Source organism: Oncorhynchus mykiss, chromosome 23 (assembly GCF_057628025.1).
Source record: "Oncorhynchus mykiss isolate SJ-2025 chromosome 23, ASM5762802v1, whole genome shotgun sequence".
In the NCBI taxonomy this organism is placed as follows: domain Eukaryota; kingdom Metazoa; phylum Chordata; class Actinopteri; order Salmoniformes; family Salmonidae; genus Oncorhynchus; species Oncorhynchus mykiss.
The window spans coordinates 14,221,663-14,247,904 of NC_143044.1; the positions used below are offsets into that span (position 1 = coordinate 14,221,663).

At 42.0% G+C, this 26,242-nt stretch overlaps 1 protein-coding gene across 1 annotated transcript in view; it reads left to right on the forward strand.

Annotated features, from left to right (window-relative positions):
* LOC110502464 (protocadherin-15-like) overlaps positions 1-26,242 on the forward strand; it is a 98,963-nt gene that overhangs the window by 59,000 nt on the left and 13,721 nt on the right. The window contains exons 7-11 of the mRNA XM_090218050.1: positions 2,012-2,227; positions 3,143-3,231; positions 5,484-5,660; positions 8,276-8,494; positions 10,004-10,120. Coding sequence (XP_090074176.1) covers positions 2,012-2,227; positions 3,143-3,231; positions 5,484-5,660; positions 8,276-8,494; positions 10,004-10,120 — 818 coding nt within the window. The remainder of the gene's footprint in view (positions 1-2,011; positions 2,228-3,142; positions 3,232-5,483; positions 5,661-8,275; positions 8,495-10,003; positions 10,121-26,242) is intronic.

Sequence of the window (26,242 nt, forward strand, 5' to 3'; positions counted from 1 at the left end):
TAGCGGGATTTCTTATAAGACCGCATGAGGGTCACGGTCCTTGAAAGCGGCAGTTCAAGCCTTTAACCTCTCTTGGGTAGGGGGCAGTATTTTACAAATACAAATTCAATGTTGAAACCATTGAGGACAGGGAAGAATGAACACCTGCTATCTACTCCCCAGCATAACAACTATGATTTGTTCTCTTTGAATAAATATATTTTTCACCCCCTTATTAGCTTTGGGGTCTGTGTTATTGAAGAAAAACATCAACTGCTATCAAGGGTTAGGGTAAGGATTACGTTTAGGGTTAGGATAAGGGTTAAGATTAAGGTTAAAATCATGATAAATTAAGAGATGGAAATAGCATGTGGCATCCATTTTGGCTGCAGACAGAGATCTGCAGATAATGACTATACGCTCATGTCTCCGCCCTAACGATGGGGGTTGTTGTCCAAAATGTGGGAAGGCAGGCGACACGCTTAGGTCCAAAATAAGTCCATAGAAATGGATTGTGACTATTTTGGACAGATGTTGGTGAGAGTGAAACCTCTTGCTTCACCTCTTTCTCTCTGCTGCAGTGAGAGGTGAAAGGTCTTCTGGCTCGAAGTAAGCATACGCCGATTAAAACAGCAGGTTTTCTGAGCAATCTTTTGAATTATTAGGCCATTTAAACAACTTAATCGGCGTTCCAGCCGTGTATCTGCTCATGTGCTAGCACCAGACGAGCAAGCATCCCTCTTTAGTGTGAGTGAACTAAATTCGGAACAATTGAATATATGTGTCAAAGAAGTCCTTTTCCCATACAAACTTTATATGTCCAAACTCAGAATCAAATACGCTTCCCAAAAATGACATGGTTGCTGTGGTAAAACATTTATTTTGATTGGTGATTTTCAGGTAGGCTGATTTCAGATGTGTTCATGTAAACAGGATTATAAGGGAAATCGTTATTCTTGCAAAGCGTGTAAATGTTTTAATCAAACTATCATATTAATCTGACTATCCACAATAATTGCTTTATTGTAACCTATTTATTGTAAACATGTAACCACACTCTAAGATTGGGCAGCCCTGTCATTAAAATGCTATCTTTCCATCCATCCTCCCTCGATTCTCCATCATTCAATCCCTCCATCCTCCCAGGAACAGTAGCTAATGGGGATCCATAATAAATACAAATACACATTTAAAAAATAAATACAAATACAAATGTAACAACTAAATACAAATACAAAAAAGGCATTGCACCTATGAATCAATGTCATTGCAAACAGGCACTCTGAGAATTGGTGCCAGTGGCAGGGAGTCCAGAGTCTATGGCCGTGTCCAAAATCTGTCTTGCCTACTACTTACTAAAACTACATACTGTGGACTAATCGTGAAAACGTATGCAGTAAGTAACAAATATGACCATACTAGGCTCATCCTGAGAAAGCGCCATCTTGAGCAATCAGGCTTGTTCACCGCCATTCGTTCATTTTGGTAGAACATGTACCCTATTCTGATTATCAGCTGTTGTTAAACAAAAGTGAGTCTCGAAAGACAATTCTCCTACTGAAATGTAGGAGAATTCTTCTTGATGAATGAGTATGAGAGCTCAAGTTCCCCCTCTCCTGGCCAAATTAGATCAATGCACTCTCGTCCTTCAGGGAACAATGACAATAGTACATTTTGGTCAATGAGCAAAAGTTCTTATCCAGAGCGACATGCTTAGATGATGCTAATTTGATTTGTAAGTTGCCTCAATACTTTATTCTATGCCCTCCATTTGTGTGTATTCAATGTGCATATTTGTGGCGACAAGGAAAGCATTCTGTCCCAAAATTTGCAACCACAACTGAAGCACACTCATCATTACTGCCATTTTTAAAGTGATAGTTCACCCAAATTACAAAATTACATTCCAGTTGCCTTACCCTGTAAGCAGTGTACCGTGTGTGTGTGTTTGTGTGTATATGTTGTTGTGGTTGTGGTTGTGGGTTTTCTTGTGTGTGTTTGTGTGTGTGGTTGTGGGTTTTCTTTTACTTAGGCCACTGATGCAGATACAGGGAACTACAGTGCCAATGCGTACCGGCTGATCATCCCGCCCACAGCAGACGGTCGAGACAGCTTTGTGATCGAGCAGTACACGGGTATCATCAAGACGGCCATCATGTACCGCAACATGCGCAGGTCCTACTTCAAGTTTGAGGTCATTGCCACCGACAACTACGGCGAGGGTCTGAGCAGCAGCGCCGATGTGGTGGTGAGTGTCTACTGTCCTCAAACAACCCATATCCCTCCATGGTCCATGTCTCTCTCTCACACACACACACACATATGTAAACCTTCATTTCCTCAAGTGTTTCTCATTGGGCAAGTGAAATGAGACTGCAAAGTCTGGCAGTTTGTAGTTTGTCATCTGTTAACTTTGATCCCACACACAATATTTGTATTAGTGTCAGACAGTTTTCCACTGAGCTGATGTATTCATTAGGAAGCTACATGATGATGAAACATGATTTATTTTCTATCTAGACTGTGTCTAGCTATCAATATATTACATTATGAAGAGCAGTAACAGCACACAAGATGCGTAATGTGTACGCCAGTGAACCCCTCTGCTTCCCGCTGATGATGCAGTTCAACTATGCATGGAAAGCGTTTTCTGCTCATTGTAATTGGTGTGTTTGTGTGTGCATGTGTATGTGTGTCTTTTTACTTAGACAATATATTTCCATTTGCTTCCAGTTATTGGAGCCAGTGTTGCTCCTAATGTGTAGGGCAAACAAGCCTGTAATGACACAGAAGGAGTGTTTGGGACGAGTGACAGCGAAATGTGCTTAATTATTAACCATGTTGACCATTTTCAAGAGAAAATGTAATTTCATGGAGGCCATGTGTGAGATTTGGCCTCAGAGCCAGTGCACTTACTGCTCCGGCAAATATTAGGTGCCATTAGATTTGCCACATGGCACCAATACAAGCAGGCAATTAAGTGTCTTGTTTTGGCCACCAGCAGCATGTCAAGCATGAATGTACAACATTTACATATCCTCTCTTTCTCACAAACACTTTTTCTTTCTCTCAATGCTACTCTCTCTTTCTTTCTCTTTCTCCCTCTTTCTCTTTCTCCCTCTTTCTCCCTCTCTCTCTCTCTTTCTAACTGTTTCTCTCTCAGGTGTCTGTGGTCAACCAACTGGATATGCAGGTGGTGGTGTCCAATGTCCCGCCCACCGTTGTGGAGGAGAATAAAGAGCAGCTTATTGCGTAATGCACCAGTCAATCACTTTCTTTCAGCATTATTGTCACATTGAACATGCTTGGTTAAATTGAAAACATATTAGGGTCCTAAAGGCCCCTGAACACTCAACAGAAACAGGAGAGTTTCTGATGAATAAGGGGCCTTGGTAGTCTCCAACTGTGTTTCGAGACTTTATGGAACAGACAAAAATGTCCTAGCACTTCAGAAGTTCTAGCATTTTGTAATAATCCCTATGTTGCACAATTTACAGTAGGTCCTCAATGGCTTCACTGTATGTTTATTTTCTGTCTCCCTTAACCAATGATTGGGCAATTAAAACCATTGATTGTCCAGATAGACAGTCAAATACATTTTTTTCAATCAGTTGATGACTGAAAAACAGTACAGTTTCTAGACAGAAAATAAAATAAAATAATAAAATATTTTCAAATCTCACTTTAAATGACCACTACCCTTCTAAGATTGCTGCTCTATGCTTTGACACCTACATCATGTGTTTAGTTAATCATTCTGATAACATCTGAGAGGCCTCCCATTTTCCTTGGTCCTAGTTGGGGACCCAAACAATTACCTGGGTACTCTACTCATCAGGCTTGGCAATCGGGTTGGAGAAAGCAAACATTTAGTGGCTGTAATTTAAAGTGCCAGTTTCACTCGGCCTGGAATTGATTATGGGAGACCTGTTTTGCCAAAAGCAAAAAATTGTGAAATTGTGAAAAAAGTGAAATTCCTAAAACCATGGCCTCAAACAGATATGGTCACACACAAGTAAGTTGTTAAAAGATGTTTCAGCATTATAAAGTTAATGTCATAATTTGTGGGTGACAACACATGAAGGTGAAGTGAACCAAGGCAACCACTACTAACGTTTGATCAGCACATTGTAACACACAGCATGCCAGAAGTATATGAATGATTCAGAAAGCCTCCACGTCATGGTAAAGATGGATGCAGAAATATGAAGGTAGTTATATCTAATGTTTAAGCGATACCTGCACTGTTAAACCTTTCCTGTTGCCAGCTTAATACCGTGATTTTGCTTTACAGTAGAGATACTGTAATACATTTTACAGTACTATTTTACTTACTGTAAAACATATTACAGTATCCCTACTGTAAATTAACAGCAGGGATGATGTAATGATACAACACTAATTATTATCTGAGTGGGTTTTTTTCTACGTCGCACTGGAAGATATTTAGAGCAAAATGAAATGGCTTGTTTCATCTTGAGCAACAGTGCCAGTCAAAAGTCAGTGATTTATTTAGAATTCAAGGCACACTTAAACAGCATGGCTACCGTATGATTCTGCAGTGATAAGCCATCCCTTCTGGTTTGCGCTTTGTGGGACTATCATTTATTTTTCAACAGGACAATGACCCAACACACCTCCAGGCTGTGTAAGGGCTATTTGAGTGATGGTGCTGCATCAGATGACATGGCCTCCACAATCACCTGACATCAACACAATTGAGATGGTTTGGGATGAGTTGGACAGTAGAGTTAAGGAAAAGCAGCCAGCAAGTACTCAGCATATGTGGGAACTCCTTCAAGACTGTTGGAAAAGCATTCCTCATGAAGCTGGTTAAGAGAATACCAAGAGTGTGCAAAGCTGTAATCAAGGCAAAGGGTGGCTACTTAAAATAATCCCAAATATAAAACATATTTAGATGTGTTTGACACTTTTCTTGGTTACTACATTATTCCATATGTGTTATGTCATAGTTTTGATGTCTTCATTCAAAAGCCCTTGAATGAGTAGGTGTGCCCAAACCTTTGACTGGTACTGTAGCTAAGAAAACATCCCGTAATTCAATGTTGAGCAGCAATAAAGATACTTATAAAGTCAAGGTACCTAACCAGCAGCTTCTGAAAATATTCTTCCACTCCACAGCAGCCTCAAGAATGTATTTATAAAATAGTCTGAGCTTCATGTGTCTCACCTGACAGCATGAGGTTGGCGCCTGAAACTGATAATTTGAATCTACACTAAGCATAAGCTATTACTTTAAATAAATACAATATGTTAGTGGAATTTTTACAGGAGGCTTCCAATTCCAGGGATTAACAGTATTTTCAGCATTTTACCCATAGTGCAGTGCAATTTACAGCATCGATGCTGTAAAACAGATTTGCTGTATTTTCCTGTGCATTCTACAGTGTTTTACCATTGACATTTACAGAAAGTCTTGGTGCTGTACTATACAATATTTTAAATATCAACAGACCACATTGGTTTTGTCTCCCAAACATCAGTATTATGGAGCGATACGTCCAAGAACAGATCCCAGGGGCCAAGGTGGTGGTGGAGTCCATCGGGCCGCAGCTGTTCGGAGACGGCTTTGACCAGAAGGACTACACCAAGTCAGACCTGTTGGTGTATGCCATTGACCCACTGACCAACAGGGCCATATCACGCCAGGAGCTCTTTAAGTGAGGGAGCCAACACAATTAAATGAAAAGCTCTTTACCTTTGTCTCTCTCTCTCCTCTTCTCTCTTTTTCTCTTGCTACATACATTCTTTGTCTTATCCTCCCTTCTACCCTATGAATTAGTCAGCAAACGCATGTTGTCCCTTATTTGTTTCTCTCTATCGCTCTCCACACATCCCCAGGCCCTTTCCTCCTATCCAAAGGCCCCTGTCCCCCAGCAGGGTGTGTTAATTCAGTCACTCACCAGAATGGTGGGGAGGGTGGAGAGAGGACATTTTTATGTGAGAGAGAGAGAGAAAGGAAGAGCGAAAAGGGAGGTACTATTCCATCAATCCATCAGTGGCTGATACTAAGCCTCCCAGAGGCTCCAACATTCTGGAGAAATGCCATCTTAGCATTTGTCCCCCTGTATGAAGAGAGAGAGTGAGACACTCCTCAGCACCCATGGTTGCCCTCTTACAAAGCAGGTGAAATGTTTTTTTTACACTGTTGCAATACTTTTTCACAGCAGAACCATGTTGCTCCCATTTATCTCATACAGGGTTAGGCCCTACTTCCCCTACAAGATAAGAAGGAGAGCATGAGGAGTGGGGTGGCGAAAGACAATTCTACTTTTTAATTCACATTACATCCTTGCCTTTTCTTTCATTGTGGCTGGCAAAGTGACATTCTTGATCCACAATTCAAATGTATTGTACATGTCACAGTAGCCACTAGCCAGTAAGCACAAACTATTCAACAACGACAGAAATATTTTTTCTAAAACATATTACGCTATTGAATAATGCAACCAAATGATATTACAATATTGAATAATGCAACCAAACCACATTACACTTGTGAACAATGCAACAATTCACAAGCATGTACGTGCAAACAATTAAAGGCTTTATTTTCTCGTCTGAAGTTTACAGTCATTACATTTTAGCTTCAAGTTAAAAGCACAGAGTTGCTATAACAGCATGTCTTCATCAAGTAATGTTAGCCTATCAAAAAGAACGATTAACCCAAATATAGAAGTATAGTAGGCCTAGCATACAACAAATCAGGCTTCACTTCTATCAGTATCATGAAAATCATTACATGTGGTAAAAGCATATTGTGACTGAAAACGTGGGTATAATTGAATTCACATAAAATGCCTCATGATTTGTAATTGTGGACAATTACTCTGTACTTCAATCTAATCAACTATAACCTACTGATAACAACCACGTCTGCAGGTATCCTAGAGAAGCCTATGCGCTCTGATCTGGGACTGGCCAGGGGAAACGCAATGTAATTTTTTTATAGCCTAAGCTGTGTATTTCTACCCTAAAATAAACCCATTTATTTGAGTTCTGTGAAAATTTGAATGTGATAATATTCACACTTCTGGTGTCTAGGCCTTTTTAATCCAAAATTATTGAATGTAATTAATCCATCAACACAATAGTGACGACATGATAAGTAATCTCAAATCAAATCCATTTTTTTTGGTCGCATACACATATTTTGCAGATGTTATTGCGGGTGTAGCGAAATGCTTGTGTTCCTAGCTCCAACAGTGCAGTAGTGTCTAAAAATGATTCACAACAATACACACAAATCTAAAAGTAAAAGAATGGAATTAAGAAATATAGAAATATTAGATCGAGCAATGTCGGAGAGGCATTGACTAAAATACAGTAGAATACAATACACTATATACATATGAGATGAGTAAAGCAGTATGTAAACATTATTTAAACATTATTAAAGTGACTAGTGTTCCATTATTAAAGAGGCCAGTGATTCCAAGTCTATGTATATAGGGCAGCAGCCTTTAAGGTGCAGGGTTGCGTAACCAGGTGGAAGCCGGCTAGGGATGGCTATTTAACAGTCTGATGACCTCTATGGGATCGGAATATGGGGCTTTGGTGACAAAACGGATGGCACTGTTATAGACTGCATCCAGTTTGCTGAGTAGAGTTTGGGAGGATTTTTTGTAAATGACATTGCCGAAGTCAAGGATCGGTAAGATAGTCAGTTTTACGAGGGTATGTTTGGCAGCATGAGTGAAAGAGGCTTTGTTGCGAAATAGGAAGCCAATTCTAGATTTAATTTTGGATTGGAGATGCTTAATGTGAGTCTGGAAGGAGAGTTTACAGTCTAGCTAGACACCTAGGTATTTGTAGTTGTCCACATATTCTAAGTCAGAGCCGTCCAGAGTAGTGATGCTAGCATGCATTTAGTTTTACTAGTGTTTAAGAGCAGTTGGAGGCCACGGAAGGAATGTTGTACAAAAAAACGCACGTTTTTTCTTTGTATTATCTTTTACCAGTTCTAATGTGTTATATTCTCCTACATTATTTTCACATTTCCACAAACTTCAATGTGTTTCCTTTCAAATGGTATCAATAATGTGCATATGCTTGCTTAAGGTCCTGAGCTACAGGCAGTTTGATTTGGGTATCATGTTGACTATCATGTTTAATCTTGCATTCTAAACGCCTGTGTTTAATATGAGAACACTTATTGGAAAATCTAAATGCCTAATGTTTACGTTTTAAACACTGACATTTAGGTTATAAACGTGTCACAAGTTTCATGGTTTTACAGTGTTGTGTGACTGACTGACTGTGTTTCATCCGACAGGTCTCTGGACGAGAAGCTGGTGGACATCAACAAGGAGTTCCAGCCCTACCTGGGTCAGAGAGGACACATCTTGGAGATCCGCACTCCCGACATCATGGCCAGAGTGAAAAAGCCTGCCCAGGCCGTGGGCTACACAGAGGGGGCGCTGCTTGCCCTCGCCATCATCATCATCCTCTGCTGCATCCCTGCCATCGTCATCGTCATGGTTACCTACAAACAGTGAGTGAACAACCGCTGTTGTCGTAGCTACACGCACCATGTGTGTGTATGGTAATGGTTGCCTTTCAAAGATAGCACTGTAGTTTGGCGAGACTAAGGAAATGTGCATGGTGCCAGTTATTCAGCCGAGCACAGCTCTCCCTGTCTCTCTCTATAACTAATTAGTGATGCTAATAGCATCCAACATTAATCTAATGTCTCGATCTAATGTTCCTGTTCACACACTTTGAAAGCAGATTAATTTACAATAGTTTGTGGCAAATTTCCACGGCCAATTGTGACCGTCACAGTGCGTCTTCACTCCTCCACTACCCCATCACAACCACCATCACACACATACAGATACACACACACAGATACACACACACAGCCACACCTCTATGTTGTTCTATGTGCTGTGTGAATCCACTGGGTGTGTTACATAAACACTTATGTCTGGGTAATGTTTATACTTAGCAGATGGGTCAGAGTGGTTACCCTGAGCTGAACAAACACATACACACACTCACATTGCAGAAATAGATATGATGTTCTAGTTTGTGCAACGTTATGTGTGGGAGAATATTCTGATGCAAACATTGTCATTTCACTCCTCTGGGGTAATTGCATTTTGGTGTGAATAAATCATGCTGATAACAAAAGAAAAATGAAAAAGCTTCTTGAGTTCCTGCAGACATACTGTAGCTTGGAGAGCCTGATGCATTGCTTAATATTGTGAGATAAGAGATAGAGCAGAATTTGTTACCAAGGACTATTATTATTATATGCATTTGTGAAATAAGCTGAGCTCTTTGATAGGGTGTTTTATCCAAAGCCTGTCTATTATGTGAATAACTTTATAGGAATCTCATGAATAACGCACATGGTTTCACCTAAAGCGAGTTGTTTTTCAAAAGGAACCTTAACAACCACCAAACATTAACATTTTATGGAGTTGCAGGAGCATTGAGGCGTCTCACAATTCCCAATTTAATTGATGTTTCTCATTGTGTTGTATTAACAAAATAGGAATGAACTACTTGTATAATTGAGGGTCTGTTGTATTTGCTTTTTCCCTCTGCTCCCCTTGTATCCCGCACTGTCTGGTAAACCATCCACCAGATTCAAAGAGTAAGTAACAGTCCATGTGATATGAGTGATCTCTCTTTTATGCTGTTGAGCGTGCACGCTACATGGTCCTCATTACTAAATAGTCCTTTAAAGATTGACCAAGGAGTCAGAATAACAGCATTACAATTAAGAGAAAAATGCAAAGATTCAAATTTACGTCATCCCCTTCAAATGGGTTTAAATCCCCAGTAATTGGGAAAGACAATGACTTGCCTTTTTTTTTATCAAGTTTTATCCATTTTTGTCTCAGTCAGTTCAAATTAGCCACATACTGTGCTAATCTTCAATCACTTCAGTCACCAAAGACATGTAGCCTTCATGTGGAACAAGTGATGAAATGTTATAGAAACAAAGGGCAGTGGATGGACTCAAACTGATTAAACTTTACTTGAACTTCAGGAGACAGGCGGAATGTGCCAAAACTGCCAGGATTCAGCAGGCTCTACCAGCGGGAAAGTCTGCCGCTCCACGTGCCTCGACAGCCAATTTCTACGAGGAACTGGGGGACAGCAGCATGTAAGTCACCTTTGAACGCTTCCCCTCCATTTCCGGTTTCAGGTACCAAATACCGATGAGTAATGCCTATTTGTGCATACGATATAGTTTGCGTATCTTAGGTTATTGCCTATTTTTCAAACAGAAAAACAATTTCTTGACTAAAAAAGGCCTTTGTCCACCAACAATGGACTAACAACAGACATCAGTCTTTAGAGCATGTCATGTTGAGCTTTAGACATTTTAAGGACTGCCCCCAATGCTTTTGCCTAGTCCATATGTAGGATCAAATAGCAAAACAAGAGTGTTTGAGCTTAGACATAGCTCTGCTTTGAGATAGTGGCTTGTCTCCTACACCTGTTCTTGAATATTTTTAATTGACATTTACTTAATATTTTATTGTAGCTGTATCTGAGATATGTTATTAAAGTACTATACAGCGTTAGATAATTTGCATTGGAATATAGTGGCATAATGTCAGGGATGCTAGGTAATACTCTTTATAAAGGTAAGACTTATTGACACCATGTTTGCCTCCACAAAAAGTGACCCTCCCTGCTTCTTTAGATGCTAATATCTTAAAATGGAAGTACCTCTGTGACTGTGCTTTGATTTCTTCAACTCAATTATGATTAGATTTTAGATTTTTGTACAATTTATTTAATTACATTTTTATTTAACCTTTATTTAACTAGGCAAGACAGTTAAGAACAAATTCTTATTTACAATGACGGCCTACCAAAAGGCACAAGGCCTCCTGTGGGGATGGGGGCTGGGATAAAAAATAAATAAATGAAATGCATAAAATAAAATAAAAATATAGGACAAAACACACATCACGGCAAGAGAGACAACACAAAACTGCATAAAGAGAGACATAAGACAACTACATAGCAAGGAAGCAACACAACATGACAACATGATAGCATCACAACAAGGTAGCAGCACAAAATATGGTACAAACATTATTGGGCACAGACAACAACACAAAGGGCAAGAAGGTAGAGACAACAATATATCATGTAAAGCAGCCACAACTGTCAGAAAGAGTGTCCATGATTGATTCTTTGAATGAAGAGATTAAGATAAAACTGTCCAGTTTGAGTGTTTGTTGCAGCTTGTTCCAGTCGCTAGCTGCAGCGAACTGAAAAAACGAGTGTGCTTTAGGGACCATTAACAGTACGTGACTGGCAGAAAGGGTGTTGTATGTGGAGGATGAGGGCTGCAGTAGATATCTCAGATAGGGCGGAGTGAGGCCTAAGACCAGTTTACAGAGGAGTATAGAGTGCAGTGATGTATCCTATAAGGAGCATTGGTGGCAAATCTGATGTCCGAATGGTAAAGAACATCTAGCAGCTCGAGAGCACCCTTACCTGCCGATCTACAAATTATGTCTATGTAATCTAGCATGGGTAGGATGGTCCTCTGAATCAGGGTTAGTTTGGCAGCTGGGGTGAAAGAGGATGTCGACCGCATTATCTACCAAGGGAATTCTCTTCGATTATAATCACAGTCGTATATATTCCCCCACAAGCAGACACATCGATGGCTCTGAACAAACTTTATTTGACTCTTTGCAAACTGGAAAGCATATATCCTGAGGCTGCATTCATTGTAGCTGGGGATTTTAACAAGGCTAATCTGAAAACAAGACTCCCTAAATTGTATCAGCATATCGATTGCGTAACCAGGGCTGGTAAAACCTTGGATCATTGCTATTCTAAATTCCGCGATGCATATAAGGCCCTCTCCTGCCCTCCTTTCGGAAAAGCTGACCACGACTCCATTTTGTTGCTCCCTGCCTATAGACAGAAGCTAAAACAAGAAGCTCCCGTGCTGAGGTCTGTTCAACGCTGGTCCGACCAATCTGATTACACGCTCCAAGACTGCTTCCATCACGTGGACTGGGATATCTTTCGTATTGCGTCAAATAACAACATTGACGACTACGCTGATTCGGTGAGCGAGTTCATTCGAACGTGCGTTGAAGATGTCGTTCCCATAGCAACGATTAAAACATTCCCAAACCAGAAACCGTGGATTGATGGCAGCATTCGCGTGAAACTGAAAGCGCAAACCACTTCTTTTAATCAGGGCAAGGTGACCGGAAACATGACCGAATACAAACAGTGTAGCTATTCCCTCCGCAAGGCAATCAAACAAGTTAAGCGTCAGTATAGAGACAAAGTAGATTCGCAATTCAACGGCTCAGACACAAGAGGTATGTGGCAGGGTCTACAGTCAATCACGGATTACAAAAAGAAAACCAGCCCTGTCATGGACCAGGATGTCTTGCTCCCAGGTAGACTAAATAACTTTTTTGCCCGATTTGAGGACAATACAGTGCCACTGGCACGGCCCGCAACCAAAACATGTGGACTCTCCTTCACTGCAGCAGAGGTGAGTAAAACATTTAAATGTGTTAACCCTCGCAAGGCTGCAGGCCCAGACGGCATCCCCAGCCGCGCCCTCAGAGCATGCGCAGATCAGCTGGCTGGTGTGTTTACGGACATATTCAATCAATTCTTATCCCAGTCTGCTGTTCCCACATGTTTCAAGAGGGCCACCATTGTTCCTGTTCCCAAGAAAGATAAGGTAACTGAGCTAAACGACTACCGCCCCGTAGCACTCACTTCCGTCATCATGAAGTGCTTTGAGAGACTAGTCAAGGACCATATCACCTCCACCCTCCCTGACACCCTAGACCCACTCCAATTTGCTTACCGCCCAAATAGGTCCACAGACGATGCAATCTCAACCACACTGCACACTGCCCTAACCCATCTGGACAAGAGGAATACCTATGTGAGAATGCTGTTCATCGACTACAGCTCAGCATTTAACACCATAGTACCCTCCAAACTCGTCATCAAGCTCGAGACCCTGGGTCTTGACCCCGCCCTGTGCAACTGGGTACTGGACTTCGTGACGGGCCGCCCCCAGGTGGTGAGAGTAGGTAACAACATCTCCACCCCGCTGATCCTCAACACTGGGGCCCCACAAGAGTGCGTTCTGAGCCCTCTCCTGTACTCCCTGTTCACCCACGACTGCGTGGCCACGCACGCCTCCAACTCAATCATCAAGTTTGCGGACGACACTACAGTGGTAGGCTTGATTACCAACAACGACGAGACGGCCTACAGGGAGGAGGTGAGGGCCCTCGGAGTGTGGTGTCAGGAAAATAACCTCACACTCAACGTCAACAAAACTAAGGAGATGATTGTGGACTTCAGGAAACAACAGAGGGAACACCCCCCTAACCACATCGATGGAACAGTAGTAAGTTTTAAGTTCCTCGGCGTACACATCACAGACAAACTGAATTGGTCCACCCACACAGACAGCATCGTAAAGAAGGCGCAGCAGCGCCTCTTCAACCTCAGGAGGCTGAAGAAATTCTGCTTGTCACCAAAAGCACACAAACTTCTACAGATGCACAATCGAGAGCATCCTGTCTGGTACGGCAACTGCTCCACCCACAACCGTAAGGCTCTCCAGAGGGTAGTGAGGTCTGCACAACGCATCACCGGGGGCAAACTACCTGCCCTCCAGGACACCTACACCACCTGATGTCACAGGAAGGCCATAAAGATCATCAAGGACAACAACCACCCAAGCCACTGCCTGTTCACCCCGCTATCATCCAGAAGGCGAGGTCAGTACAGGTGCATCAAAGCTGGGACCGAGAGACTGAAAAACAGCTTCTATCTCAAGGCCATCAGACTGTTAAACAGCCACCACTAACATTGAGTGGCTGCTGCCAACACACTGACTCAACTCCAGCCACTTTAATAATGGGAATTTATGTAACACATATCACTAGCCACTTGCTACTCAATGCTACTTAATATAATGTTTACATACCCTACATTATTCATCTCATATGTATTTGCTGTACTCTATCATCTACTGCATCTTTATGTAATACATGTATCACTAGCCACTTTAAACTATGTGTCACGGTTTTCTGTATGTGAAGGAGAGTCGGACCAAAATGCGGCGTGTAGATTGCCATCCATGTTTAATAAACAAACGTAAAACACGAATCGATACAAATACTACAAAACAAAGAATGTAACGAAAACCGAAACAGCCCTATCTGGTGAGAACACAGAGACAGGAACAATCCCCCACAAACACACAGTGAAACCCAGGCTACCTAAATATGGTTCCCAATCAGAGACAATGACTAACACCTGCCTCTGATTGAGAACCATATCAGGCCAGACATAGAAATAGACAAACTAGACAATGAAACATAGAATGCCCACTCAGCTCACACCCTGACCAACCAAAACATAGAAATATACAAAGTAAACTATGGTCAGGGTGTGACAGTACGAGTCTGGTTGACTGGCAGATCTGGAAGAGTCTGGTTGACTGGCAGATCTGGAAGAGTCTGGTTGACTGGCAGATCTGGAAGAGTCTGGCTGACTGGCAGATCTGGAAGAGTCTGGCAAATCTGGAAGAGTCTGGCTGACTGGCAGATCTGGAAGCTCCATGCTGACTGGCTGCTCTGGCTGCTCCATGCTGACTGGCTGCTCCATGCTGACTGGCAGCTCTGGCTGCTCCATGCTGACTGGCTGCTCCATGCTGACTGGCTGCTCTGGCTGATCCATGCCGACTGGCTGTTCTGGCTGCTCCATGCTGACTGGCGGCTCTGGCTGCTCCATGCTGACTGGCGGCCCTGGCTGCTCCATGCTGACTGGCGGCTCTGGCGGCTCCTTGCAGGCTGGCAGCTCTGGCGGCTCCTTGCAGACTGGCAGCTCTGGCGGCTCCTTGCAGACTGGCAGCTTTGGCGGCATCCTGCAGACTGGCAGCTCTATGCAGACTGGCAGCTCCTTGCAGACTGGCAGCTCTATGCAGACTGGCAGCTCCTTACAGACTGGCAGCTCCTTGCAGACTGGCAGTTCTGAACAGGCGGGAGACTCCGGCAGCGCTGTAGAGGAGGAAGGCTCTAACAGCGCTAGATAGGCGGGAGACTTCGACAGTGCTGGAGAGGAGGAAGGCTCTTGCAGCGCTGGACAGGCGAGGCGCACTGTAGGCCTGATGCGTGGTGCTGGCACTGGTGGTACTGGGCCGAGGACACGCACAGGAAGCCTGGTGCGGGGAGCTGCTACCGGAGGGCTGAGGTGTGGAGGTGGTACTGGAAAGACCTGACCGTGCAGGCGCACTGGAGCTCTTGAGCACCGAGCCTGCCCAACCTTACCTGGTTGAATGCTCACGGTCGCCCGGCCGATACACGGAGCTGCAATGTACCGCACCGGGCTATGCACCCGCACTGGAGACACCGTGCGCACCACAGCATAACACGGTGCCTGCCCGGTCTCTCTAGCCCCCCCGGTAAGCACAGGGAATTTGCGCAGGTCTCCTACCTGGCGTAGCCATACTCCCTGTTAGCCCCCCCTTGCCGTCCAACACATCGTCCCAACTCCATTCCTCTTCGCGCCGCTGTTGCCTGTCACCACGCCGCTTGGTCCTGTTGTGGTGGGTGACTCTGTCACGGTTTTCTGTATGTGAAGGAGAGTCGGACCAAAATGCAGCATGTAGATTGCGATCCATGTTTAATAAACAAACGTAAAACACGAATCGATACAAATACTACAAAACAAAGAACGTAACGAAAACCGAAACAGCCCTATCTGGTGAGAACACAGAGACAGGAACAATCACCCACAAACACACAGTGAAACCCAGGCTACCTAAATATGGTTCCCAATCAGAGACAATGACTAACACCTGCCTCTGATTGAGAACCATATCAGGCCAGACATAGAAATAGACAAACTAGACAATGAAACATAGAATGCCCACTCAGCTCACACCCTGACCAACCAAAACATAGAAATATACAAAGTAAACTATGGTCAGGGTGTGACACTATGCCACTTTGTTTACATACCCTACATTACTCATCTCATATGTATATACTGTACTCGATACCATCTACTGCATCTTGCCTATGCCGCTCTGTACCATCACTCATTCATATATCTTTATGTACATATTCTTTATCCCTTTACACTTGTGTGTATAAGGTAGTAGTTTTGGAATTGTTAGTTAGATTACTCGTTAGTTATTACTGCATTGTTGGAACCAGAAGCACAAGCATTTCGCTACACTCGCATTAACATATGCTAACCATGTGTATGTGACAAATACATTTTATTTGATTTGATTTGATTACAATAGAGGGAACCATGTCTAGATTTAACTTTAGCCTGCAGCTTTGATATTTGCTGAGAGAAGGACAGTGAACCATCTAGCCATACTCCAAAGTACTTGTATAAACTGACTACCTCAAGCTCTAAACCCTCAGAGATAGTAATCACACCTGTGGGGAGAGGGGCATTCTTTTTACTAAACCAGATTACCTTTGTTTTAGAGGTGTTCAGAACAGGGTTAAGGGAAGAGAAAGCATGTTGGACACTAAGAAAGCTTTGTTGTAGAGCATTTATCACAAAATCCAGGGAGGGGGAAGCTGAGTATAAGACTGTATCTTCTGCATATAAATGGATGATAGTGCTTCCTACTGCCTGAGCTATGTTGTTGATGTAAATTGAGAAGAGCGTGGGGTCTAGGATCGAGCTTTGGAGTACTCCCTTTTGACAGGCAGTGGTTGAGGCAGAAAGATGTTCTGACTTTATACACTGTACTCTTTCAGAGAGGTAGTTAGCAAACCAGGCCAAAGACCCCTTAGAGACACCAATACTCCTTAGCTGATGTACTTGGGATGTTTTGAGTGGATACTTTATCTCCTGTCCAAATATTGTCAGCAGTTGAACAGCTGTTATAAAACTTTTAACTTGTGTATTCAAATACATCAAATGACTCTGATACTGTATCCACCATAAGAAAGGGAAAACATGCTTTCCCCTGCTGCAGTCCAAATCACATATTTTATATTGTTTCTTACTATAAATCATAATACTATTATGAAGAATAACAGTCTGTAGAACCATCCTCACCCCTTCTCCTCTGCTTTCTCACCCTTCATCCTTCCTTCCCCTGTGTTTCAACTCTTTCTTTTCTCCAACCTCCATCTTCATTCCTAATGGGAGAGGGCTAAAAAGTATCTGATTGACGAAGCCAACCGCCAGAGCAGCTTTAGCAGCTTCACCTGTTGTGAAGCTGCTAAACCCATAACAACGGTCACTGCACAACAACCTATCCAAGTCAAAGAGCAACGTCACGTTTCTGTCAAACCACCACCCCCTGACCACTACCAATCCACTCTCTACAATGAAAAAGATGGGAACATCAGCAGTCCCTATGGGACGGGGAGATAGGGCTCTTTCTCCCTCTCCCCCTCTGGAGGGTCTGGGAAGGCCTATATCATACCGAACCGTCTCTATGGAGGGTCAGAGGGTTACGAGTTGCTAAAGATACAGGCTCTGCTGAACCTGGTCCAGTGGGAGCTGCAGCTGCTCCAGGTTGGGATGAATTGCCAGGATGGCTTGGAGGGTTATGACGTCCAGAGAAGCCGCAACACAGAGGAGAGCAAACTGTCGGTCAGGACATGCAGGAGAGACGCCCCAGGGGAGGGCGTGACTCCAGGGGCTCCTTGACTTTCCTTCCACTACTGCGGAACCGAGACAGCATTGACATGCTGGAGCTGAGTGCGGAGACCCTGTTCTCCATCATGATCCGCCCCTACAGCCCCCTGTCAATAGGGAAGGATGTGCCCCCCATATCATCATCACCCAGGGGGAAAGCTCCCCGCCACAGGCCCAGAAGCCCACCCAGCCTGTCCTCAGGAAGTTCAGTTGCAGTTCAGCTGCAGCATCTCCAGCTACATAACCGCTGAGCCCTGCGAGATAACGGTGGAGATCATCCCTGACCCGCCTGAGAATCTGTCACCTCGCCCTCCACCTCATTCCTCTTCTCAATCGCCTCATTCTGGTCCTCCCCCTCCTTCTCCTCCTCCTCCTCCTTCTCCATCATCTCCTTCTCCTCCTCCATCTCCTTCCTCATCTCCTCCCCCTGCACCCTCCAATCCTCATCATTCTGATCATTCTCACCCTCCCTCTTTCCCTCTCTCTCCTGCTGTCCGGAATATTGCCCCTCCACCACTGCCCCCACCACTTCCGTCCCATTTTTCTCCCTCTTTTGGATGGTCACGCCACACTGTTCAGTTTGTCCCAACCTCGCTGCCACCCTTTTCCTCACTCTGCCCTGTCTCCTCCCGGGCCCCTCGGAACCAGAAGGAAACAGAAGGAACTCAGACACAAAGCAGATCTGGGTCCTGTGAGGAACCAAACCAGCCAAACCTGACGAGCACAGAATCTGTGGTCCTACCAAACTCAACCAAAAACACTAACTTCTCTGAGCTGGAAACAAGCAAACAAAGCACTAACAATGTGACCTCAGAGGTCCAGGAGCCGAGCCAATCAAACCAGTCCAACGCAGAGTCTGTGATTGAGGAACTAAGCAATTGCTTTCCATCCCAATCCTTCACTTTCTGATATTCTCTGTCTGATGTTTTTGTGTTATCATCAACAAAATACTTTATTTTATAATAATCATGTCATCACAACTAACAGCAAGTGGGATCTAAGTAAGCAGAAAGATCCCATACGTTTTCAGGAAAAAGGGGCCAATCCTTAAGAGGTTTAAACTGAGGAAATTATTTAAATATTGTGTGATAAAACACCTACATCTTCCCAAATGTATAACACTTTGGTTTTTTTCTGTCTTCAACCATCCAACCATATCCTCTACCTACCCCCTGTTCTGCTAGAAATATTCCATTACGTTCTCAAGGCTTCAGCAATATGTTGAAATGGACCTGCATAAAAAGTACTCCTTTTATGTTGTACTCCCATACAATTTTTATTTGAGAGTGGTCTATTCTGTTCAATGCTTTTTTTGACAGCCAGATTAGAAATAGAGATAGGTGAAGAGGTTGGGCGAAGAGATGGGAGAAGGAAGGGAACTCACAGGGATTGAACCCAGGTCTATGTGAGTATGTGGATGGATAACTATAGAGCCTTTATGACTCATTCATACAAACAAACTTCTTCTAAACCCACTCTCCCTTGATTGTATCCATTCAGAAGCTTCACATTGTGAGCCTAATGGTTTTTATTTTCCCATGAGTACCCTGGTGAGTGGAGAGCTCTTATTCTTCACAGAGGACAGTGCATTCGATCAGAATATCCACACCATCTACATAATACACCCTGAAGAAAAGAGTTTCATGAGAAAAATGCAGTCCAATTTACTTATTTCAAAATCATGCAAGGACATATTTGAACATTGAACATTTCCAGAACAACATTGAATTGTACAAACTTCTAAAGTGCTCTGAAGAGGGGATGGAATAGAGTGTGACACAGAGTTCAGATATTTCTCTAGATGTTTGCCAGTTGAAGCTGTGGGTTTATCAGTAGGCTGATGATGATGTTGTGGATGGAAAAAGTTATCTCCTAGGGGACATGTCTGTATACGTCTGGCCCTTCTTTGGATACTGTGCTAACAAACCTCCAAACGAGATTCAAGATCATACAACACTCCTTCCGTGGCCTCCAACTGCTTTTAAATGCTAGTAAAACTAATTGCATGCTCTTCAACCGATTGCTGCCCGCACCCTCCCGCCGACTAGCATCACTACTCTGGACGGTTCTGACTTAGAATATTTGGACAACTACAAATACCTAGGTGTCTGGTTAGACTCTCCTTCCAGACTCACATTAAGCATCTCCAATCCAAAATTAAATCTAGAATCGGCTTCCTATTTCGCAATAAAGCATCCTTCACTCATGCTGCCAAACATACCCTCGTAAAACTGACTATCCTACCGATCCTTGACTTCGGTGATGTAATTTACAAAATAGCCTCCAACACTCTACTCAGCAAAATGGATGTAGTCTATCACAGTGCCATCCGTTTTGTCACGAATGCCCCATATACTACCCACCTATGCGACCTGTATGCTCTCGGGGCTGTCCCTCACTACATATTCACCGCCAAACCCACTGGCTCCAGGTCATCTGTCTATTCTAGTCTATGCTAGGTAAAGCCCAGCCTTATCTCAGCTCACTGGTCACCATAGCAACACCCACCCATTGCACTCTCTCCAACAGGTATATTTCACTGGTCATCCTCAAAGCCAACACTTCCTTTGGCCGCCTTTCCTTCCAGTTCTCTGCTACCAATGACTGGAACTAATTGCAAAAATCACTGAAGTTGGAGTCTTATATCTCCCTCTCTAACTTCAAGCATCAGCTGTCAGAGCAACTTACCGATCACTGTACCTGTACACAGCCAATCTGTAAATAGCACACCTAACTACCTCATCCCCATATTCTTACTTATCCTTTTGCTCTTTTGCACCCCAGTATCTCTACTTGCACATCATCATCTGCACATTGTATTTATTTAGCCTCTATGGCCTATTTATTGCCTTACCTCCCTACTCTTCTACATTTGCACACACTGTACGCAGATGTTTCTATTGTGTTATTGACTGTATGTTTGTTTATGTGTACCTCTATGTTGTTGTTTTTGTCACACTGCTTTGCTTTATCTTGCTCAGGTAACAGTTGTAAATGAGAACTTGTTCTCAACTGGCCTACCTGGTTAAATAAAGGTGAAATAAAAAATAAAATGTCTGTACAGATCCTCACAACATGCTAAACTAGTAGCTGCATTATGGCTCTCTGGAAGGGGCTTATTAGTCAACCAATTAAAACTCAACCACTTGCACTGCTGTCCTCAGAGCTGTCAGCCTCTACTCTTATCTCCCTCACCCACACAAACGCTCTCTTTATTCTTTCTTACTCTTTCTTTCTTGTCCTCTTGATCTAGATCTCTGTCTCTCTTTCACTTTCTTTTCCTTCTCCCTTTCTTGCTCTTTCTCTCTTATTATTTCTCTACCTGACCCCTTTTTGTTATTCCTTTCATCTATCCCTCTGACACACTACCATCGGCATCAATCTTCTTTTCAAGGCTCCTGTAGCTCTTTTTTTTCCTCTATCTGCTCTCCCTCTCCCTCACTCCATCTGTTTGTTTCACCTCTAACCCTCCCTCATCCCTTCTCAATAACAGTTATATTTGATTCATCAGCCTTTCCCCTGGTGTTCCAGAACAGACCAAAGTCTGGTGAATTGTGTATTCTGTGTTCACCACATGGGGTAATCTCTTCTATCAAAAAGGCCCACAGCTCACATACTATTTTCTGGTTCAGGTGTGCTTTTTTTCTTCAGCCCATACAGCTGTAATTTCTAACAGATGTGATTATATTGTTTTGTTCCTTTGATGGCAATTATTGTGTCATCATAAACCATTACCTCCCAGTGAATTGATAGCATCTAAGATAGGAAGAGATTCCCTTCTCTTGCTTTCATCCGGGATGCATTAGTATTCAAGTGTTCATTAGTTATATGGAGTTGACAACTCTTCTGATTGTGCGTCCCACTCTTCCCCCTACTGCTCACTGCCTTCAGTATCTATACAAAGGGCCACTTGTCTTGGTGCTTACTAAAGACTGCACCAGCCCAGCAGGCCATTCATCAACCCTACTCCCACCTAGCCAGTCCCATACTGGGAGGTGTGGTCTTACAGGCTATGATCTGTCCCTGGTCCCTGCCCCATAATAACAGATGACTGCTTTCCAGAGGAAGTTCACTGGGAGAGCGATGATGATAGACCTCCCAGTGAGAGTCCTCATTACTCAGACCCAAAGACACACTACAGTAAGTAGTATACCACTGGACCGTGAGGTCCCGGGGTGCTCCATTAAACCATGTTTTCATTGACTTTATATGCACTATGTCTGGGAAAAAGAGTTTTTTTTTTCTGGGGAAAATCTGTTTTGCTTTATTTACTATTGGATAGTGTGAGGCGCAATTGAGTAAAGCATGAAGAATGCCTTTGAAAAAAGGGTGCAATACTGCTTTCCAAACCAGAAACTAAAATTCTTGAAAATAAGGCCAGGATTCAAGTAACCTCTGATATCCGACAAACACATAGCTTTCCATTACTTTTGGTTAGGCAGTGTCAGATGTGTAACTGTGTTAGAGCTGTCAAATTGGTGAACGGCTGCTCTTTTATTCATTGTCACAAAACCACACCCGTCCTTATTTCCCACCCACTTTAGAAGTTCAGAACAAGAAAGTGTAGGCTATATAGAAATAATGATACTCATATGCAAAATCATTCAACAAATAGTAGGGATTTATATCAGCCTAATTGATGTGATATACTGTATGAAATGAGACTCGGAGCATCCAATGGCAATGTCCGCGATAGGTAACACCAGGGGCCGCTTGTGGATTTGACAGCTCTAGCGCAGTTAGCCTACACCTCCGAAACCACCCAAACAAAATGATAACAATCTATACGTTTGTCGGCTAATACAAGTTACCTCTGATCTGATTGAATCCTGGCCTAAATTATTCTGATTTAAGTTATATGGTGTGACACCCACAAAGTTAACCATAGTCAAAGGATGTTTGAACTTAATGCAATAACAATTAATTTTTTTCACATATATTTACATTGTACTAACAAATGCATTCAAGAGACAATTGTGTGCAATAAAAATATTTATCCAATTGCTATTGGGAAGGAAATTGTTAGATATGTCAACTTAAGTTTACGGTTTCCTGACGAAAAAGTAGTAGCGGGTTATTGTTAAGTGTAGAGTATTTTGTTATTTCCTGTTTCTTTCTCCCCCAACTCATTATGTATTCAACTTTTGATTTGATCTGCGTAGCTGTCATTTTTATAATGGAAGAAATAACATAAATAGATAACAACAATGTTTCTGTGTGCATTATTTTTTAAATAAAAAATGCAACCAATGGCTTGATTCAGGAAATTACAAAGTAATTAATTCAACATGGTGGACATAAAAACACAGCAGACAGAGGCACAGTATGTGGGTATGTGTGGATGTATTGTGATGGAAGGTGTGGTGTGTGTTTTTATTGTTTGGGAAAGTGTGACGTTAAGTGAGTGAGAAAGGAAATGGCTGCATATCCCAGAACCAATGTACAGTATGTCTGTGAGCAGGGGTTGTGAGAGAGCTTTCAGTTTTGTGCAGATGTGGGATATACATTTTATAAGGAATTATACTCATCTAATTTATTTAGTTATTGTCCTATCATGGTGGAACTGCATTTTAAAATATATTATACATCTAATTTATGTATTTATTGTCCTATCATTGTGGAACAATTTTAAAAAAATAAAAAATATACATTAAACTTATTTTTATATGGTCCTATCTTGATAGAACGGTCAAAAACCCTATACCCTAGACACCTACCTAATGACCCAGATACTAAAGAGAAGTCCCTATCTGTTTTATGGGCCTGCTGTAAGCTGCCTGTATGCAGCCAAAATGCGGTCAAAGACCTACTACTAAACCCATGGAGAGGGGGTCACACTCGGACGTTCAGAGAGGGGGCATGTGGCACAAAATCATCAAAGGTCTGACTGCACAGAAATGCTTGGGAATATGGTCACAACGGGGGACCACGTGTAGGTGTTTTAGGGGAAGGGGGTATAGCTGATCTCCATCACCTAGGATATGACAATGGTTAATATATTCTCTAAAAATTTTCCAATTTTTGCTAGATTTTGCAGGCCTTCTCATATAGCTGCAACTGTATATTAGTTTGTAAATCAAGGCCTTTCTTGAGTATGGGTGTGTGTGTGTGTGTGTGTGTGTGTGTGTGTGTGTGTGTGTGTGTGTGTGTGTGTGTGTGTGTGTGTGTGTGTGTGTGTGTGTGTGTGTGTGTGTGTGTGTGTGTGTGTGTGTGTGTGTGTGTGTGTGTCCCAAAACTGTTGCGAGGAAGTTAAAGATGTTTAGAACAATATAGGATGAATCACAATAATTCACTAAAATTAGTTCACTAAAATAATAATTGCTTGCCAAAATATAATTTTTGTAATGGCAATACTGATAAGATGTAACAATCCTTTGCATAAACTTCCTATATTACTTCAAATGTTAATATTTAATTATGTAAATTTAGCTAAACAGGACTTTTTAAATATATATTTTTTTGTAATATCTTTTTATAATACAAATTGAGGTGAGGGTGATGGAAATGCTTTTGGTGGTTGATCTACCTCTGTTCTGTGGGTGGCAGTGTGTGCTCTTTTCGAAGGATGGGTCTCTCCGGGGCCATGGGATCCGGGGTTCGGGGGGGGTCTGCCATTCATTGGGATGATAACCCAACTCGGCATGAGGAGGGGTTTTAGCGGGTGGAATAGTGGGGACCAATTGGAGGTTTACTTAGTAACAATGCAAATTTCATGGTACAGCAAAATAGACATTCAATCATCATACTACTTTTAAATGGTACATTTTCAAACATACTTTATGATAAATAGAATTGAAACTTGTGTCTCATTATGGTAAGTGATGAAATAAGTATAGCCAGTTATAATTGTAATGGCTTAGCAGATAATAACAAAAAGATGATCAGCATTTACCTGGCAAAAGAGAAGGAATATAATATCTATTGTTTACAGGAAACTCGTTCAACAATTTCAGATGAAGTTTTGTGGAAAAAGGACTGGGAGGAGGGGCAAAATATATTTCTCCCATCGGCAAAGAAATTCAAAACGGGTGATTATATTAATTAACAGTAATTTTTTTATAAATTGTTCAAACAGATCCTGAAGGTAGATGGATGATTTCAAATACGTTATTGCACCATAAACACATATGGTTTATTAACCTGTACTGTTCAAATAATGATGATCCACACTTCTTTGAAAATATATATACAAATGTATCAAACCTACAAGCAGCATAAGACTCTATTATTATGGTGGGAGATTATTAATACTGTTTTAAATACCTTTGTGGACCATAAAGGAAATCACACTACAAACTATAACCCTCTGGCACTTAAGGAAATCATGAATGTCATGGATATATTGGAATTAGTGGATATGTGGAGGCTTAAATACCCTGACCTAGTGAGATATACATGGTGTAGGATTAATCAAGCAAGTCATCTTGATTACTTTCTTATGTCATTCTTTCTGGCACCAAATGTTTAAAAAGTGTTGATAAGGGACAGAATGCAATCGGACCATCAAGTAGTTGGCATATATGTATTATTCTTTCAGAACTTCCACGTGGGGTAGGATATTGGAAATTTAATCAAAGCCGACTGGATGATATCTTGTTTTTTTAGTTGAAGAGAATAATTTATAACAGACTTTTTCCAAAATAGCATACGTACAGCAGATCCCCTTATTGCATAGGACACTTTTAAATGTTCCTTTAGAGGCCATGCAATTCAGTACTCATCTAAAAAATGCAATTTAGGTCCAAAATGTCCATATTAACAGAGGAAATTGAAGTACGAACAGTACAGATAGATAGCAAACAAAAATAAATGGAGGAACTTATTCATGAAGGATCCAGTGTAATGTATTATAAAAGTAAAGTATACTGGATGGAATATGGAGAAAAATGCACTAAATTATTTTTCAATCTTCAACATAGAAATGCTACCAAATTTGTTTTACTGAAACTTGTTACAAATATTGGGGTCACTCATCATTCACCAAACAATATTTTGAATGAGAAAGTAAAGTATTTGAAGAGTATGTTTTCGTTTCAGTCTCCTCCATCTAAGCAAATTGTATGTTTTTTTCAATTAATAATGTAAAATTAACATCTGTTCAGAAAGACTAATATGAAAGCCAAATTACAGAGGAGGCACTTCTTGATGCAATTACATTCTTTAAGTTCTGGAAAACTCCAGAGCTGGATGGCATACCAGTGGAGGTATACAATATTTATTTTTATATACTCAGAGGACCAATATTAGCATGTTTTAACCAAATCAAATAAAATCAAATGTATTTAAATAGCCCTTCGTACATCAGCTGATATCTCAAAGTGCTGTACAGAAACCCAGCCTAAAACCCCAAACAGCAAGCAATGCTGGTGTAGAAGCACGGTGGCTAGGAAAAACTCCCTAGAAAGGCCAAAACCTAGGAAGAAACCTAGAGAGGAACCAGGCTATGTGGGGTGGCCAGTCCTCTTCTGGCTGTGCCGGGTGGAGATTATAACAGAACATGGCCAAGATGTTCAAATGTTCATAAATGACCAGCATGGTCGAATAATAATAAGGCAGAACAGTTGAAACTGGAGCAGCAGCACGGTCA